This window comes from Tiliqua scincoides, chromosome 1, assembly GCF_035046505.1.
Source record: "Tiliqua scincoides isolate rTilSci1 chromosome 1, rTilSci1.hap2, whole genome shotgun sequence".
NCBI classification, from domain to species: domain Eukaryota; kingdom Metazoa; phylum Chordata; class Lepidosauria; order Squamata; family Scincidae; genus Tiliqua; species Tiliqua scincoides.
The window spans coordinates 93,859,890-93,878,812 of record NC_089821.1 but is presented as its reverse complement, the minus strand read 5'-3'; the positions used below and the strand labels follow the sequence as shown (position 1 = coordinate 93,878,812).

The following is an 18,923-nucleotide window of genomic DNA, read 5'->3' as shown; positions in this document are numbered from 1 at the left end:
TAGGATGGGGGGGAAGGAATGAGATGTGTGTGTGGAGGGATTGAGCTGGGGAAGAGGGGGAGGGGGAAGAGGAGGGAGATGTGCTAATTGTCTGCTTCTGTATGTGAAACAAAAAGTGCCCTATCAGTGGAGGTAATGCAGGGAAAGTCGCTTCTGGGGCAATGCAGGCAGACAAAAGGGGGCAAGGAAATGGGACTCTCAAGGATCCCTTTCCAAACAGCCAGTCCTTCAAGTAGGTGGCCCTGGAGAACTCCTGCTGCTCATTTGCTTCTTACCTGGCTGGCATGCTCACTCTCACCCACAAAGCAGTTCCCACAAAGAGCTCCTCTGAGCTTCTCCAGCTGCCCAGTCAGTGCGTTGCAGATGTGAGCCCCCCACCCCACCCCAAGAGGCTGACTATGGACACCAGCTGGGAGGTGAGCCCTGGCCTTCTGTTGCACCCGCTGCAGCTGCCCCACACTAGCAGTCAGAGCTGCTGGCCCCACCGTAGCCATCCTGGTCCCCGTGTCTGAAACGGCAGGATTTGAGAGTGGACGCTGCGGGGCCCACAGCCTTTCATTGGCAGCAGCTGCCAGAGGCGGGCAACGAGGGCAAGTAATGCACAGAGAGCTGGGGGATAACAACAGACTGGGCAGGCAGGAGGGACAAGCAAGGGTCAGGGACAGCTCTCCTTTAGTGGCTGGCAGATCAAAAGGGGAGAAGGCTCCCTAACAAGCCCAGGGTTGAGGCTCTGGATAAAGCAGGGTTGTGGCCAGGCACAGGAACATAGCGTGGAGAGCAGAGGAAGAGAGGAGGAACTTGGGAGCCGTAACCCCTCCGCCTTCCGTCTGAAGGGGGTTAGCCTTCCGCCCCGCACAGGATCTTCAAAACAGCAGCCTCTGGCTGCTTCTTCCAAGCATGTTGCCGAGCGATGCTTAAAGCAGCCGCTCTCCCGGACAGCTGCTGAGCATCTCCTCTGGCCCCACGGCACACCTGAGGCTCATTCGAGGCCACAGCGGCTGAAAACCGCTGCTCTATGGTGTTGAACTGGATGGCTCTTTCTGCAGTAGAAAGATTTTATTCAAGTAACTAGAGAAGGATTTGGTGCTCTCCGAAAAAGCACTGCACAGTCTCCGTATAAAAAACTCTGTTTACGTACTTGTGACAGGAAACACCTCCTAGCACGTCTAGCATGAATGAAACAGTCATTGAAAAGGACCCCTTGTGCTTGCACATGGCCTATACTGTCCCCATATAAGTACACAAACTGGAAAAAACAAGTAAAAGAAAGGTTTAGCTGGAAAAAAAAAACACAACAGAGTTCAAGCATGCTTTCACAACAAAAACAGAAGGGAAGGATCAGAATGCCACATGGGGCATATTGAACAGTGGAGATAAAGATGTTTGTTATTTATTAAGGTGTTTATTAAGCTTACCTCCAACATTCAAAATGCCTCACACAAGATTCTCCTTCCATGCACCTGTTTTTGCTGTGGAATTGCATTTGGCAGACCATATTTTTAAGTATTTGTAAGGCTATGGCTACATTGTAAAGAAGTACAGGCGGGACCTCCGTATCTGCAGGGGTTCCACTCCCAGACCCCCCCCCCCATGGATATCAAACCTGTGGATAATGAGATTCCTTACAGGACCTCCAGACAGTGAAGTGCAACCTGAAGTGCACCTTCACTGAAGTGCCTGAAGTGAAGTGCAACCTGAAGTGCAACCTTCACATGCCTCACAACATCTCCCAGACGTGACCAGAAAGCACTTCCGGTCACGTCTGGGAGGTTGGTGAAGCCCTCCAGCCACAGGTTCAGGTTCGGGGCCTGCGATAAGTCAAAACCATGTGTCCCAAACCCATGGCTGAGGTCAGTTCACTACATTCTTATAATAAGAAGTCCAGTAATGACACTATTCCATCTTGAAAAGCATGTGGCAGTTTGATGGAACCTTCCCCCCCCCCCCCCAATTTTCAGGGCTAGAATTTTAATTAAGAATATTTATATACCACTTCTCAACAAAAAAGTTCACAAAGTAGTTAACAGAAAGCATCAAATAAATGATTCCCTATCACAAAATAACCATTAGAAAACATGCACTGTCAGTGCATAGGGATAGTTACTCTCCCCCTGCATAAGAATTCCAGTGTTTACAAAATGACACCTCTCTTGTGTAATCAGCTTGCACAATCATTTAACAGAACTCAAATACATTTGCTGTCACAGCAGTATGCAAAGTCAATTGTTATTCTGCTGCATTGCCTTTGGGGGGAAAATTAAGCAGAGTCAAGCAGGCTAATTTTAAACATTTTGATTTCTGCAAGGAGGTTGGGAAAAGATAATGTGGGGAAAGGTAAGTGCTCAAAATCAAAACTCTAGTCAGTCATCCAACTCCAGCAAAAGGAACCCATGCAAGGAAGCAAAGGTCAATGCTGCTAAACAGAATCAAACATAAACAGGATGCATACAAGTTTTAAACGCACACACTGCATGCAGTATTTTAGAGTTCTCAGTGCCAGCTGTCTGATGTTCAGATCCTTATATGAAATATGCCTGCTACTTCATGCAAAGGGCTGCAGCTTGAAGCCAGTGGCTTAGTGCAAATGTAACAATACTATTCTGAAAGACAGTGATGTAGCTAGAAGGGGTGCAAAGCACTAAGTTTTGCAGGAAACCTCACCATAGAGTGCAAGTGGTCCCTTCCCTTCAGAGCCATTCTGGGCAGTGCGAGCAAAATAGAGGCAAACCACCAAGAATGGCTTGGGGGGGGGGGAAGAGGCCACTTGCACGTTGCAGTGAGGCTCCCTCCAAACTCAGTGCCCCGCACTCCCCTCTAGTTACACCACTGAATACAGTAACCATTAATCAGGGTTTACAAAGCAACTTTAGTCCTGATTTCAGATCTTGACTTCAAAGCTAACCATCATTAGCATATGATATACGTGCCAAGGCATATGGTACTCTGCATAAGAATGAAAGATAACCTGGAAAGGAAAGAGTGTAAGAAGCGTACATGCCCACTCCCAAAGACTGAACAGAGACTAGTCCCATCAACTTAGTCAAGGGCTTGGGTGGGATACAGAGAGCTTACCTGGATACACTGCATCAACCAACACCTGTCTGCACCAGAACTCGTTAAGTCAGATCTAAATAATTCTGCAGTACTTCACCAAGCTCCCATTCTGGGTGCAAGAATTTTCCATTGATCATACTGGGACTATCATATAAAGTACTAGTGGATGAGGAGCATCCTTAATCCTTAAATGGATGAGGAGCATCCTTTTTAAATGTGGACAAGTATTTTTTTTCCCCTGACAGTTGTCTGTTGTGTCTGATTAACTCAAAGCGACACCAACTGAAGAAAAAGCTATCAGCCTGGCACAAAACTAATCCTGCTAAAAGAGCAATATCTGGCTCAATAGCTCACTCCAGGATTATCCACCAACCTTTAAAAGCTTTTAAATACATCCAGTGTCAAGATGTGCTAAGCTCTTAAATCGTGATCATATCATTAAGAGTGACATGCAGCAACTTTCCCTGCAAAGCAGAAGGAAGAGCGAACCAGCTCAAAACTGGAGTTCCCTCTGGTCATTATGACCACAGCAACAGTATTTTGTAGGCTTTACACAAAACTGCATGCGTTTATTGAAGACACGCCTTCATCCCACTGCTTGGGTTCCAATTTCTTCAAGTCATACCTGTCTCTTCACATGTCCTTTTTGCCTCCAAAATGCAGACACCCAAGAGTTCATACACAACCTCAAGCAAGGAACACAGTGTGGAAACCGGTGCCTTTCAAATGACAAAGCAAGCACAATTGTATCTAAAACACTGAATGAAATGTTCTGCTGAAATGAAACATATAGATTAAAATTTGTTCCAAGCCACTGGTTCACTTGAAAAATCATAGAACAACCATGAAGAGGTGAAGTTTTGAAAATGTGACTGAGTTTTGACACACCACACAGCTTCTTTGTTCGACCATTGCATAACATGTCACTCTCCATTTACCTTTATATGAAATTCTAGGTTTTCATCCATGGAATAGATGTGATCGAAGATGTCATGTGCAATTCTTGGAATTATTCCCATTAGCTGTGGGTCATGTAGTTTCCCCTAAAGACACAAAGGTAGGTAGTAAGTCAAACAAACTGTTAACCATTTGGGAGACTGAGGGCAGAAAGTGGCTACGTCAAACACAGCAATACACAGAGGCCACCAGTTCACATATTTTTCTAAGGATGCACAGTCTAATACTCATACCTTATATTACATGCTTTTGAATTTGCAACTTCATCACAAAGTTTACGGTGCTCTGTCCCCATGACACTGTAGCCGTCACTACACAATAAATTACACCCATTTTACAAACTGGTATTTAAATACAAATGGTGACTTGCCAAAAGCTGGAACCACACAATGTGGACGTATGAAGGGTACCGCCTAAACCCAAGTCACCCAACTTTGTTCTCACTTCTCGTTTCCATACACAGCTTAAACTCAAGTTGTGTAGCAGATAAGAGACTGAGCTATTAGCCAATAACTTGTCGGTCAGTTTCAGTTACAGTCTCTCAGTCACAGTTCCACCCTCCATCTACAATATGGAGATAATAAAATAGACTTGTAAGATAGAGGAGTAAAACCATTTATGTTCAACTTGTAAAAGACCCAGACAAATATTAATCATCATCAACCTACTTTTTAAACATTTGAATCTTTCATCCTCCTTACTTATGACTTTCCTTGCTCATTCTGCTGATTTGTCACTAGTTTTCTTTAAGCTCCAGATTTCTCCTTTTGATTCCATGTTCCTCTCCTCTGGCTTTCCCTGTCTCTGAACTCATGCATCACTAACATCCCCTCCATCTGACCTTCCCAGTGCCATCTTTCAAGTTGTTGAATACGCCTTTCTTTCTAGACCACAGCACCTACTTTTCTCCTCACCCCTCCTTTTCTGTGTCAGAATGCAAGCCTGCAGAAAAGGAATGTGTCCACTTTCATCCTTGTACAATGCTTAGCAAGCAGACTTAAAGCATTCAACACCTTGCAGGCACGTAGTCGGCATCAACTCTTCACTCTACCTCACTCTGAAACAAGGCCCCTAATTATTTGTGCTTCCTGGAACACAGTGCAAAAGTGTCATCTTACAGCAACTTATTAAACAAAAACCAAACAAAGGGACAAATTCATTTTAGGGAATATGTTGCGGTGGTCTCTGGTACATCTTGAAAATTTGGAAGAAAAGGCCTCTTGCAGATCACAAATTAGACTGGACTACTATGTACACAATGGAAGAGAGGGAAATGGATTCTGCAATCTGTGGATTGTTTGGCCAGGCCCACTGCCAGCAAATGCTGCCTCGCCAGCATTACTGGTAGCCGCAATCAGCTTCCTTTGCTTTATTCAGGAACTTTGAAGATGAACGACAAGAACATTTTTCCTGACCACATGTCATTTTTCACTTTTCCTCGGCAAGCAAAAATTAGTCAGCACTGCACTATGATAATGAAGAGCACACCCTCTCTCCACGTTTAACTTTTTGTTTGTAGTTGCAATTGAAGAAAGTTTGCTTGCAATCTTTCCATGAAAACAGCGGCAGAAAAATTCAGCTTTCACTTTCAACAGTTTCTGGTTAGAGAAAAGCATCATGACTCTCCTGACTGTAATATCAGTAGTGTAGCTACAGGGGGGGAAGGAGCACAACACCTCAACACATCATGCAAGCTGCCCCTCCCCCTCACTATCAGAGCCATTCCCAGTGGTGAAGGAGGGGGCAGCCTGCAGGGCACATTGAGGTGCCCTGCAAAACTTAGTGCTATGCTCCCCTGTAACTATGCTACTGCATTACATAAAGATCTCTAAACAAGGGTGTAGATTTGAAATATGGAGTAAGGCTTTTAAGAACAGAAAAGGGCTTCATACACATGATCACAGGAAAATGAATGATAAGTTATTTAAATCTGCACACTGTAGGTTACCCAAAGGCATCCTCCTTTCCAGAATGAAGGAAACCTTCTATGTTTATACCAAAAGTGCAAATTTAAGAGCAAAATTTCCCCATAGCTGAGGCATAGAGCCAAATGCTGCTGCTTCTCCTGGTTCTCTTCCCACTCTCACTGAATTTGAAAAGCCAAAAGAAGAACAGAGCAGAAGAGGAAAAGACTAGGGAGCTAGACTGCCCCTCTAGCCTACTACTCTCTGTTTTTTCTTCCTTTTCAAATCCAGACAGCATACAAGCAGGACAGGAACAAGAGAAGGTGGTACTTGCACCCAGAGCTACTCACTAATCCACCACCTGCTACAACTGCTTCAGATCTCCCTATGGACAAGCCAGCACAGCACACAATATTGAAAAAGTATACTGCTCACTTCTTTATCACAAAACAGAACCACAGAAATGCTCACTGTCCCACCCACACAAGTAAATCCAGCCAAGTCACACCAGAATGTGCCACACAGATGTGCCCAATATATCTCCTGCTCTTCAATGCAAACACATTCTCAAGGCAGCATACAGAATATAAAATGCATAGAGAGAAAAGCAGGCCTCTCTTGTTCTATACAGGCTACAGTTATTCTAATTTCTTAATTTTTCACAGTCACCTACTAAGTTTGGAAAGCCTTTAAGGCAGCAGTTCCCAAACCTGTTGTGGTTATGGCACTTTTCTTTCACACACAGCACAAGCCAGGCCAAGAAAAAGGTGTGGCCAACTCATTCCCCTAGGAGGAAACCAGGCCCAGAGAGACAAGGGGGGAAGAAAAGGGAGGGCGGAGACAGGAACAGGGAGAGATTTAAGGGGTGCAGAACTTCTGAAGGAGAGGACCTTTCCACTCCTCCTGACATAAATGCCCTGGCAGGTCTGATGAGGAAGGTTCCTGACAGCGGGCAAGGGGTGGAAGGGGCCCCAGCAGGCACCTATGGTCAGCCCGAGGAAGGGAGGAGCAGCCATGAAGAAAGACCCAAGGGTGTCATTCAGTCCACTCCCTTAGACACAACTGGAGGTCTTATGGATGAGAGGAGAGATCAATTTTCAGGGCTCCACATAAGTGACAGGGCGGCCAAAGGAAGAGGCCCAGGAGGGTGGGGTATGCCCTCGCCTAAGGGGGCCATGCTCCTCTTGGCAGCAGGACTGAAATAATCAATATACAAATCATGGATGGGATAACGCAAAGCCCAGTTCTCCACATCTGCCCCGACACACTGGCGGGATGACTGAATGAGAAACAAGGGGATCACGTGAGCTACAGCTTTATGTGGAGTTAACAGGTAGGTATGAACCGGTTCTCTAGATCTGATCCCACTACTCCCTAACTGGTTTGGGACAAGGAGGTTAAGAGGAAATGAGCCTCCTTCACCCATCGGAAGCTGAGCATGAACTCCTGGGAGGCCCCTGCCACAAAGATTTAGAACCCAGCTCAACAGTCTAATATTTCTGGTTGCCTGTGCAACTTCACATGCAAGAAAGCTAACAGGACAGTCAGTTTCCATCACAGCTCTCAGCTACAGTCTCTTTGGACAGGATGTGCTGCATCACTGCACAGCAGAACTGGTGGAGTGGCAGCCAGCTTCAACATTTAAGCCAGTATGAAGGAAATTAAACATGAAAAACTCACAGGCTAAATACAGCGATCTGACTCAAGGGTTTTCTTTAAATTATTTTTATCTGGGAGGAAAACATCTTAAGAACATGATATTGTTATAAACTGCCCTCACTAACAAAGAAAATGGTTGGCAACCTTCAGTCTCAAAAGACTATGGTGTAAGCTTACAACACCTGGTATTCCGAAGCGGTCTCCCATCCAAGTACTAACCAGGCCTGACCGTGCTTAGCTTCCAAGATCAGACGAGATCGGACATGTGCAGGGTCACAAGGAACCATTTGATTATACATCAAATTGATATTGTATATTGATACATATTATATATTGATGTATATTGATATACATATATTGGTGTATATTGATGTATGTACACATCACATATTATGCTACACTATATGCAGCTTTGGCAAAGCTGACTGAATTAACACAACTCTTTACAAAATACATCTGACAATGATTAAAGTTGGCTGGTGATTAGATCCTTTAACATTTTTTTTAAACCCAAATGTGGAAAATGGAATAGGTTGAATATGCAGTTCACTGAAAAAGGTTTCATTTGGAAAATGCTAATACTCAGTTTCAATAAGGAGGAAGAACCAGAACACCAATTTCATACTGAAACTAAAGTTAAATTATTAGTACTATTGGAGGACATATTGGACTTCTATCTATAACCCTATTTCCTCCTGCAGCAAACGTTTGCTGTGCACATGGAAGGTGCTTGTGCCCGCTGATCCCACCTTTTGACCTCAGCACATCCAATGGAAGATGAAAATGACCCAACACATGATCAGGTATATACAGATCCCCATTATCATCTTCCCCCAAATGTACAGAAGTCAGACATGATTCCAGCAAGTACAATCCTTGCTTACTAGTGCTGCCCCCAGCAGAGGTGGGGAGTTGCAGTGTTTGAGGAGAGTAATTTACCACAGGAAATGGCATGAGGCCAAAGAGTTAGCTTCTCTGAAGACCCAATAAGGACTGGAGCCCCCCCCCCAATTTATTTTTATATATGAAGAGAGACACTTTCATTGAAAGCATGTCTCTTAATGCATTCCCATGATCATCAAGGAGGCTCTAAAGCAGGGGTGTCAAACATAAGGCCCGCAGGCCGAATGCAGCCCCCAGAAGCAATTTATCCAGCCCCCATTATTTGGGCTCTCCCACCATGATAATTAGGCTCTCTCGTATCTTGAAAATATACACAAGATTTGCACATTTTCTCTTCTGTCATTTGTAGCTAATGAGTTTCTACACGAGAACAAAGTGCTTATATCTGGCCATCATCTGCTTAATGATGCCAATTTCTGCTTAATGATGTCACTTCCGACCCTAAGAAGGTGCCATGAATGCTAAACTTCAGCCCTCTGTCTCAAATGAGTTTAGACACCCTTGCTCTAAATGTGAGCCATATAATCTCAGAGATTCAATTCATGCTTTGGCCAAACTGGAGGTCAGCACTAATCATGGTTTTTCAAGTCAGATGTCATGTCAAAGGGGGACTAGTAAAAAAATCAAGAACTGGAAGATGGAACAAGTGCAAGAGAAAGTAAATGGAGCATGCTGACAGGACCGCACCCATTTGCCAAACTATGGTTCAGTCTTGTACCTGAATTGAGCCACAGTTATTGGTTCAGTCTTGTAACTGAATTGCGCCACCATGTTAGCCAACTGCAGTTAACACAATGGTGGGCCACTGTGCATTACAGGAAGCTGGACTACATGGGCCTTTGGCCTGATCCAGCAGGGCTCTTATGTATATTCTTACAATAAAGTGTCTTGTGATATCTTAAAGATTAACATCTCTATTGCGGCATAAATTTCTCTTGGCAAGCTTCACTGGATGAAATTGGCTCTAGCCCAAGAAAGTTTATGCTGCAGTAAATGTGGATGATTTCAGAATACCCCGTGACACTATCCCGAATGATCTGATGTTTCCAAAACATGCATCGATAAGGATGATGGGGGACCAAAACAGAAAGACAACATGGAAATGCATAGAGTGATACTATCTGTGAAAAGTGATACTATCTCTGTCTATCCCAATTTAGGAACAGAGACATTTAAAATGTTTAAATGAAAAATTATCTATAAAAAGGCTTACACTGAGGAATCAGTGTCCTTTCATCTTTACAACAGCTTACTTTTTCACTAAGAGGTGCAATTAATAGCATTACAAGAAGAGGATTTAGAGTTAATATAGATCAGGATCTTTGTCTAAAGCCACATACCAAGAAGAATCTTGCAACAAGAAGCAGCAAATGCTTCTCCGTTTTCCTACAGTATTAAAAAAATAATAATCCAAGCCCACAATTCCGAATGTAAATTGGCTTTCAAAAAGATATTTTCTACACCAGCTTGAACACCACAGACATTTTGATTTAATTACATTCTGAGCTGGGGGATTACGGTGCCACTCCACCATCTGCACAGAAGAAGCCAGAGATTTCCCTTGCCTACTCCACCCCCAAACTGCTCTCTAAAAAGGTAGCAAAGACTTAGCCAGAGGAGAGCTGCATTTATTTCATCCCTAAGAGGAGGGGCTGAAGCTACCAAGGGACTTTGTTATTTTATAAGCAGCAAAATACTAATGCTCACTTCCTTCCTTACAGCAGACTAGCCATTCATGCATTTCAATTTTTATCCTACATATCCCCAAAAGCCCAAGATATGCTACAGTTTCCAATTTATTTACATTCTTATAATTTTAGAAAATCACAATCATACACCTCCTCATTAGAAATGCAGGCTAAGAACTCAAAATACTAGGCTATTCCAGCCATTCAATATCCTAAGACAGCAGTCCTGAAACATTTGCAGAAAATGCTCAAGTTCTGTGGAAAGATCTAGATATAAAGAACTCTGTACCTGTGGAGGAAGATCCAAGAAGTTTCTCAGCATAATTACCTATTACAGTTTTGGACAGCAATCCTAGACCCCCCCAAAACTACACACTTGAGGTTCTGGAGTTTTTAATTTCTTTTTAAACTGAAAGATTCTATCAAAAGAGAAATTTGTGTAGACATGCAAATCCAATCTGAAACACAACAATAGTGCACTATCAACAACAGAACATTCTTGACTAATCTGCTATGGGACATTGGGGAATAGCTAGCATTGCAATAAAGGGCATTTGAGAAAAATGCCCTTTTCAATACCTGTGAAACCATCATAATTTTGCATGTCACTAATGTACAGATTATAACGCATAAGACAGACAGACACATGTCTTGAATATTCGTTAACACTGTTCTAATAACAGCATTACTGATGTAAAGCAAGGCACCTACAGCGCTTTTAGTTCTCTATAGCAATGTTGTCCAAACTTTTGGGCAGGAGGGCCAGATAATCTCTCTGACACTGTGTCTGGGGCCACATTTCAAATTTGAATACATTTACATAAATGAATACATTAGAGATGGGGCTTATATGAATGAATGAAGGTCTTGCAATAGCTCATGGCCTATAAAAGGCCTTGCACAAAGCAAGGCCAGCCTTTCCTTTTCTGCCACTGCTGCAACCCAGATGTGAAGCAGCAAGCAGTGGACAGAGCCCTTGTCCCACAGCTCACACAAGAGGTCAAACAGTTGGCCATGAACACTGAGAGCAGTTGCATCGGGCCAGCGCGGGCTCCAGCAAGTCTCTGGAGGACCAGAGCTCATTGGAGACTGGAGGCTCTCAGTGGGCTGCACTGAGAGTCCTTGAGGGCTGCAACTGACCCCGGGGCCAGGGTTTGGGCACCCTTGCTCTATAGTAATGTAAAAGTTACAGGTATTTCCATTGAAATTTTACATTTCTATAATAGAGAACTAAAAGTGCTGGAGATGGCTTTTGCTTTACATCAGCAGTCTCCAAAGTGGAGACCACTGTGCACTGGGAATGCCTTCCCTGGGTGCTTACCATTCCAGCACACCATGGCTCTCCATGTCCCCCGATCGGGACAATGCAACACTCTGAAGCAGTTGTGTCTTTGGTAGAATGTCCCAGCGGGCATTGCGCTCAGATTTCCAGGCAGACGCAACTGCCCAGAATGTCGCATTGTCCCGATCGGGAAACATGGAGAGCTGTGGCACACTGGAACGGTAAGCTCTGCTCATTGAGCCAATGGCTTCTCCTGAACCCCAGATCCAGACTGCAGGCCAGGGTTTGGAGGGAGCTGCTTTACATCAATTATGTAAAGTTTGCTGATATTGCATGTCAGAGCTTGCCACTTTTTTCTTTTTTTTAGCCATCTTTATCTTACCTAGGCTTTAGCATTGTTGTGTGTTGCAAACCACAGTAAACTGATGAGAACTTAGTAGGCTATGAAAACTAATCAGAAATTATTTTTGGTATCTGGCAACAGTTCGCTACTATGTTTATATGTCTCTGAAAATGTGCAAAATGGTCCTTACACTAGTTTTGCATAGGTATCAATTACTTCCTATTATCTAGGGCAAGAACAGTAATTTAATAGCTGGCTCACCTTAGGCACTGAGCCTAAGGAATATGGGAAAGAAACACTACAGGTAGATTACCCCTTATACGGACATCCAAAATCCGCACATTTTTGTCCAAGTACAGGATACAAGTTCTAATCTTGCTCTGTGCTGTGTACTTGTACAGACTGTTCAAAAATGTCAAAAAGGCCAGCAGAAACCTGTATGGGTAACAGTGAAAAGAGCAAGAGGAAGCATTTCTCATTATATTGATACAGCTATTCCAAAATCCAGACAATTTCCCATCCCAAGCAGTTCAGATAAGGGATAAGCAACCTGTACTGGCTCCCTTACCTACACTGCCAAACTCAAGCTACTACCTCTAACATGCACTCAGTGAAACAAAGCTTTGACAAGAAAGAGCACAATTAACCGGCCACATCTTAAATATTGTGGAGTCAGGAAAAGCACACTGCCCTGCCACCTGGGACCCTTTCAGCTGAAGATGTTGACAACTGAATCTGAAACCTCCTGCATGCAAAGGATGGGATTTACTACTGATCTATACAGACCTGGCCCGAAATGCATGCTGTTTTGTAGTAATTGCTTTATTGATCAATACAACACCAACATTCAATATCACCATAAACTCAAGTAAGTACATTTTTGAAGAGTTTTAATTTCTCCATAGCTTATTGATATTAAGGGGAAACCTTCTCTGTAATGGAGAATTAAAAGCACTGAAGATAGCTTTTGCTTTACATCAATAATGTTAAGTGTGCTATTTGCACTTTAGAGCCTCTCTCTCTCTCTCTCTCTCTCTCTCTCTCCCTCTCTCTCTCTCTCTTAAACATCTTAACCAGGCTTTAACAATGTTGTGTGTTACAAAGCACAGTACACCAATGAGATCTTGCCAGGCTAAGAAAGTTATTTTTGGTACAGATCAAATAAAAGAGGCATGGTTTTGAACTACTGTCTGTGTTCCTAGCAAGAACCAAGAGGAGAAGCTGGGGCTTTATACAAGGGTTATAATCCGCAGGTAAAACTTGCACGGCAAGGAAACAGTCAATAGTTTTGACAGATGTGCATCTGAAAAGTGAACAGCCTACTACGTGATAAGACTGCCCCCAGTTTACGAAGGCAGATCACCACCATGAGTACATTAAATAATGCTAATTAACAACGCATCTCAAATTTCATATACCTGTAGGATAGCATTGTAATAGGCAACGTGTTGTTCTCCTGATCAATTCTGGGTTTTTAGTAACACATTCTATTTATGATTTTAAAAATAGATTGCAAAAATAAATTTTAAAAAATAAGATTTTAGCTTTAAATCTCTCTCTATATTAAATGTGTTGTATAGATTGGTTCTTTGCAGTAGTGAAGCTGCCTGTTCTTCAGGGAAGACTGAAGGGAAGACAAAATTTAAAGCAGGTTTAATTATTATAACAGGTTGATTATCCCTTGTTCAAAGTGCTAGAGACTGGAAGTGTTCTGGATGTTTCCAGAATTTGGAATATTTGCATAAATATGATGTGATATTTTGGGGGGGCTGGGGATAAGAATAGGCCCTCAGTTTGGCTGTACTTGTCGTAAGAGGCGACTGAACAGCCACCGGGTAGATGGGACTCGTCAGCCTGGGAAGGCAGCTCATCTGAGAGAAGGAAAACTCTGATTCCAAACCTCCACTGCCTTGTGGCTACATCCAGTTATGGAAAAGGCTTCAGGAGTCAACCTCGAGGCAAAATCTGGAGCCGGAGTCCCTGAGGCAGTTCATGGCTGAACACAGTCACGTTCTAGCAACTCCTGCGACGCCGCTGGAACCAACCGTATTGGCTTCTGCCTTTCCATTGGACCATTTCAGCGACGTGGAGAGGGGGGATTTGCTGCATGGGTAATAGCCTATCCTCCATACCTACTTTACCCAGGCTTCGCGCACTGGAGAGGACACTCTGTTCCAGAGCCACCATTCAGAGCGTGACACCATGGTCTTCCGAGACTGAAGGATGCCAACATTTTGGGGATGGAATGGACCCCAAGTCTAAATGCGCATAAGTCTTGGCCTCATGTGGGGCACTTTTCTACATACTCAATAATCTTTCAATTAGGAATACACGGGAATGAACACAAGGCTTTATGCAGGCAAAGAAGCAACCTGCCTTTGGCGTGTGTGGTCTGCACACATGTTGTGCATCTCCAGTTTTGGTAATGCCCTGGCTCGTCCCTTCCTGCCACCCCCTGAAAAGTTACCCACTCTTCCCCATGCCACCTTCTGCACTGCATTCTGAGTTGCAACTGCCTGGTGCAGTTGGCTTCCTCGGCTTGGCAGCACCTTGGCTTAGTAGCACAAGCTTTTTAAGCTAAGCAAACCAGCACCCAGCACCCATTATGTGAGGTCAGAAGCCAGCACTCAAAAAGTTCTGAATTTTGGAGCATTTAAGTTTTTTTAATTCAGGATAAAGCGTAATTGGCCTGTACTAATAATAAAAACTTCAATTTTCTGAATTCATGGAACCCTTTACATTAACTTGTCTGTTCTGGAACCTCTGAGCCTGTCATGGACATCTTCTGGAGTGTTGCAGAGATCTGTTTAGTTCATTTGGTCAATGACCAGTTCTCCGGTGCCTCAGTCTGTGAACCAAGTGTATACCTAGGAAAAAAATTACTATTTTGTTATGAATTTTAAAAATCCGGCTAATAAAAAGCATGATTGGCTACCAAGTACAGTCATAATTTGTGGACCCCAGACCTTTGCAAACTTCCTCATGGAGGAACTCCTGATAAACTTGAAGAGAAACTGATCACAACACAGTTTGGAAACCCCAATTTAAAAGGAAAAAAGTGACACTGCTTGAGAGGAAACAAAAAAGTTTTGAGAAGTCAACCTTTGGATGGGAGAATTTTACCTAGCATATATTTAGACTACAACCATATAACCAAGCAGGCACCAGTTTAATTATCATAAAGCCACAAGGGATTAAGACCTTAAGGTGATTAAAACCATCACCTTAAGGATAAGCATCCCTTAAGACACTCTTGATTTAGAGAACACTCGCTCATTCTGATTAGGTTGAAGAAATAGGTATATTCCAGCTTCCAATCTGGGTTTTTCATCTGAATTCCAATAGGGAGAAATGATATTCTGGAGGCTCAATTCCAGAGCCTGCACAAATAGCTCTCCAAGGGAAATGCACCACAAGAGAAAAACAAAAATAGTACTGCACCTAAACCACTACATTTAACTGCATGACTAATTAAGCAGAGCCTACAATTCTGTGTTCAAAACAAAGAATGTATGTAAACAAACATCTGGGCCCAGACTAATACTCATGTTAGGCAGATTTCAATGTGTGTAATTTATAGATAAATGCTTATGAGGTATCCAACTTTTGCACAATTCAGAACATTTTTATCACTATGGAAGGCTGAAATTTTGCTTTTAAAAAATGCAAATTGCATTTTTAAAAAAAATTCTGCAGGACCCAAAGGATTTAAAAAAATTTTAAGGCCATAATCCAATACAAGCAATGTGATCACAGTTGTGCAAATTTAGATCTTTTTCTCAAGGAGTTACTTGAGAACTCCTATTCAATACATTCTGTGTCTATGCTGGATGTGTGCAGGGAACACACCAATCAACCTGAAGCAATGTTAGTATGCCTCCATCAAGTCTTGGAACCCAGTACGTACCTTGCCCATTCTTTGTACAACCAGAGACACATCACATTGCCTGTAACCAATATTTATAGCCACTAACTCCAGAACTTCCTGCCAACAGTACAACTCCATAGGGAGAGTCACGTCACTCACCAACAGGCAGCTAGCACAACAACACAAAAAGTAAAGAGTGTTCATGAACCCATGGGTCCACAAAAGAAGGGGCAAGGCCCACTGTGTGAACAATGCTTTCCCACAGACATCCATACAGCAGTACGATTGCCACCTGTATGAAAGAAACAAAGCACTTTACCAGGCGAAGAGTCATATCAGCAAGGAAGAAGAGCCACTACAACATTGATCTCATACTTGGCAGTGCAAAGAGCTGCCTGGTAGTTCAATGTGAAGGAGCACTGCAACGGAAGAGAAAGGAGTCCTCCCCTTGGACTCTGGTGGGGAGATTATTTGCATATTGCAGGCATCAGGGCCATTACCAACCTTCAAGTAGGTGTGAGATTCCAGCTGTCTCTCACCACACACCTGACTTGTTCACTTCTTTCCCCTTACACTTGCGGAGTCATGAGTGCAGCAAATGTGCCATACACAACACCACCAGCCTAAATCCACTATATCTCTGTATATCTCAGGAAGATGCGGGGGAGGGGGTGAAGGCAGCAATTAACATGTTGCTAATGGGGTGGTAGAGGGCTGCTTTTACTTACTGAAGTGTGCAGGACATTGCAAGAAGAGCAGGGAGCCCACGCAGCCCTCTGCAGGGCTCCCCGAGTCTTAGAACATTGGAAAAATGTGAGCGCAAAGCACTTCCTCTTTGTGTTTGCAACAAGGAAGAGCTCTGCGCTTGTGTTTTTCCAACTTTCTAAGACTCGGGGAGCCCTGCAAAGGGCTACATGGGGCTCCCTGCTTCTCCTGCAATGTCCTGCTCACATCAGTAGGTAAAAGCACTCCCCTTCCACCCCCATTAGCGATGTGATCCTGGGGATCGCATCGTTGCCCTCGCCACCTCCCCTGCTCCTTAAAAGGGGAGCTTTACACGAGCTGGTGGGTTGTGACCAGTTTGAGAACCACTGAACTAAAGTGAAGACTTTCAAACACCATTTGACACTACTTCATTTGCACACATCATTCTGAGGAATAAGCCACGCTGAAGATCATGTTAACAACAACATAACCTATCTTGAAAGGTTAGTAGCACAAGCTTTTCCAGAAAATTAAAGCTGCTGCTCCTCCCTAATCTTACTGAATTTGACAAAAACCACACTTACTTCCATAGTATGTGTTTTTCCAGATGATGTTTGACCATATGCAAAAATTGTACCATTATAGCCCTCGAGAACATCTGAAAAGAAAATATGGAACATGTTATTGTTGTAGAATATTAGAACATGCCAAAGAAAAGAAGTACCATTATGCATTAGTCAACATTTTGCCATGAAAAAAAGGAGGAACTGAGAAATTAAATGAAGGTTACGTGGGAGAAAATGCACAGACGTACAGTGTTGCTAAGGTAACCTAAAGAAATGTGATTTCTTCACAGCCAGATTGAATTTAGATAACAATTAAGTCCTTGGTGCCTTCCTATAGTCTTCCTGAATAAATGTCCTTTGGATACTCATTAGTGGCCAGTATATTAATTTTGGAGGATAAAATAAAAAGAAAATCATATCTGCTGTATAAATTATCCCACATCGGACACATAACTCAGTCAGATAAAAGAATGGGGTACAGTTTCTTTTCCATCTGCAATTATTTTATATCTCTTTATCTTCCCTCCAGTGGAGTGGAAAAGAGGTATCACAAGGTAGATTCCAGTGGCTACTCTCCTGAAAACGATGGACCCCATATTCATTGAAAATTATGTTTCTTCCCAGCTAAACGTGGTAGGATGAGAGTTTGGATGAGATAAATGCAAGCCATTTGTGTCTTCATACCAGGAATACAGGCAGGCTCTCCACATAGCCTAAAACCCCACAGTACCTATTCTTAGAAAACAGATGGCAAAAAGGGAGTGATTTGTAACCAAAATGACTTTCAATACACGTCTTTGAGAACTGAATAAGGCATAATCACAGCATCAGAAAAATCCAGCTTTCAAAGAAACCATGTATTTTTCCCCAGCTCTGAAAAATTGTGCAAATAACTTCAGCTTGCTTTTTCAATATACAAATTTGCAACTCTGACAAAATATCAATAGTTTTATAAATTGTAATTCTGATATCCAATCCAAATTGCAACAACCAATAAGAACTTGTTGTCAGTAAGTGTAATGAGATGGCTTCTCTCTGCATTCCCCAGGCCCAGTTGCTTTTTTCAGGCATACGTCCCAAGGCTTTGTGCCACCTTTTGAGGGAAAGATGCTTCCAAACACCAACACGTGTTGCAGAGGGCCATGGGGCCTGCTCTCAATTCACACAGGGAGCCATCAATGTCAGACATGGAGAGAGCGACCAGATTTGCATGCAGCTTCTGGCTCAGTAGGGCGCTTGTTGAACTGTGTTGCTCCAGAAGGTTGCCTAAGCTGCTAGTATAATGCAAGCCAGCCCTAATTACCAGCAACAGGAAATGAGAACAAACAAATACTCACTGCAAAATGTTTTGTTATTGTGACAGCTTTTATTGACACAGACCTATAAAAGGCTCAAAGTGCCTTTTAAAAAGCTTTCATAGTAATCAAAAGCTCAAACCAAAGCTTGACAAAATTTGGCCCATGCTAAAAAAATAAAAAAAAGGATGCAGGGGTTAATTATTTCCTTCTCTTTGTTACCATATTCCAAAGGCCCAGTTCTCTGCAGTGCATGCTAGGTGCTTAACCATAAATTAAGGGGGGAAAGTCTTCAAAAAAACTAAAGGCCAACAAAAACACTGACAATTGATAAAAGCACCAATTTTTCTCATTTTTGTACAAAGCCTCAGTCTTATGATTGACAGTAACACATTTTCTTCATTTCCTAGTGAAAGAATGACAGCAATAAATTCAGCAAATGGAGAAAGTGAATTAAACGTCTTGTCTGCAAAGATATTTAAATTCACTAATCTATGTTTCTAGCCAATCTCTTGCACTTACCAAGGGGCCTCTACACAGCTGGAGGAATTACAATTATGTGGAATTGCAAAGACTCATTCTGACCTGAAAGCAGTATATATTGATTTTCCATTCAGCAAACTGCAAGCTTAGAAAAAAAATCCAATGAATATTACTGAGACAATAGATTTGTCTCAAAGAGCAACTGAAGGTTGCTTT

The 18,923-nt window shown here is 42.8% G+C and overlaps 1 protein-coding gene across 4 annotated transcripts in view; it reads right to left on the bottom strand.

Moving 5' to 3' along the window:
* KIF5C (kinesin family member 5C) overlaps nucleotides 1–18,923 on the bottom strand; it is a 90,030-nt gene that overhangs the window by 37,274 nt on the left and 33,833 nt on the right. For 3 of the 4 annotated variants that reach the window (XM_066633274.1, XM_066633284.1, XM_066633266.1), the window contains exons 3-4: nucleotides 16,948–17,021; nucleotides 3,993–4,097 (exon numbers count right to left, since the gene is read on the bottom strand). The exons of the other annotated variant lie outside the window; for it this stretch is intronic. In XM_066633274.1, the coding sequence (XP_066489371.1) occupies nucleotides 3,993–4,097; nucleotides 16,948–17,021 (179 nt within the window). The remainder of the gene's footprint in view (nucleotides 1–3,992; nucleotides 4,098–16,947; nucleotides 17,022–18,923) is intronic. 4 annotated transcript variants of the gene reach the window in all.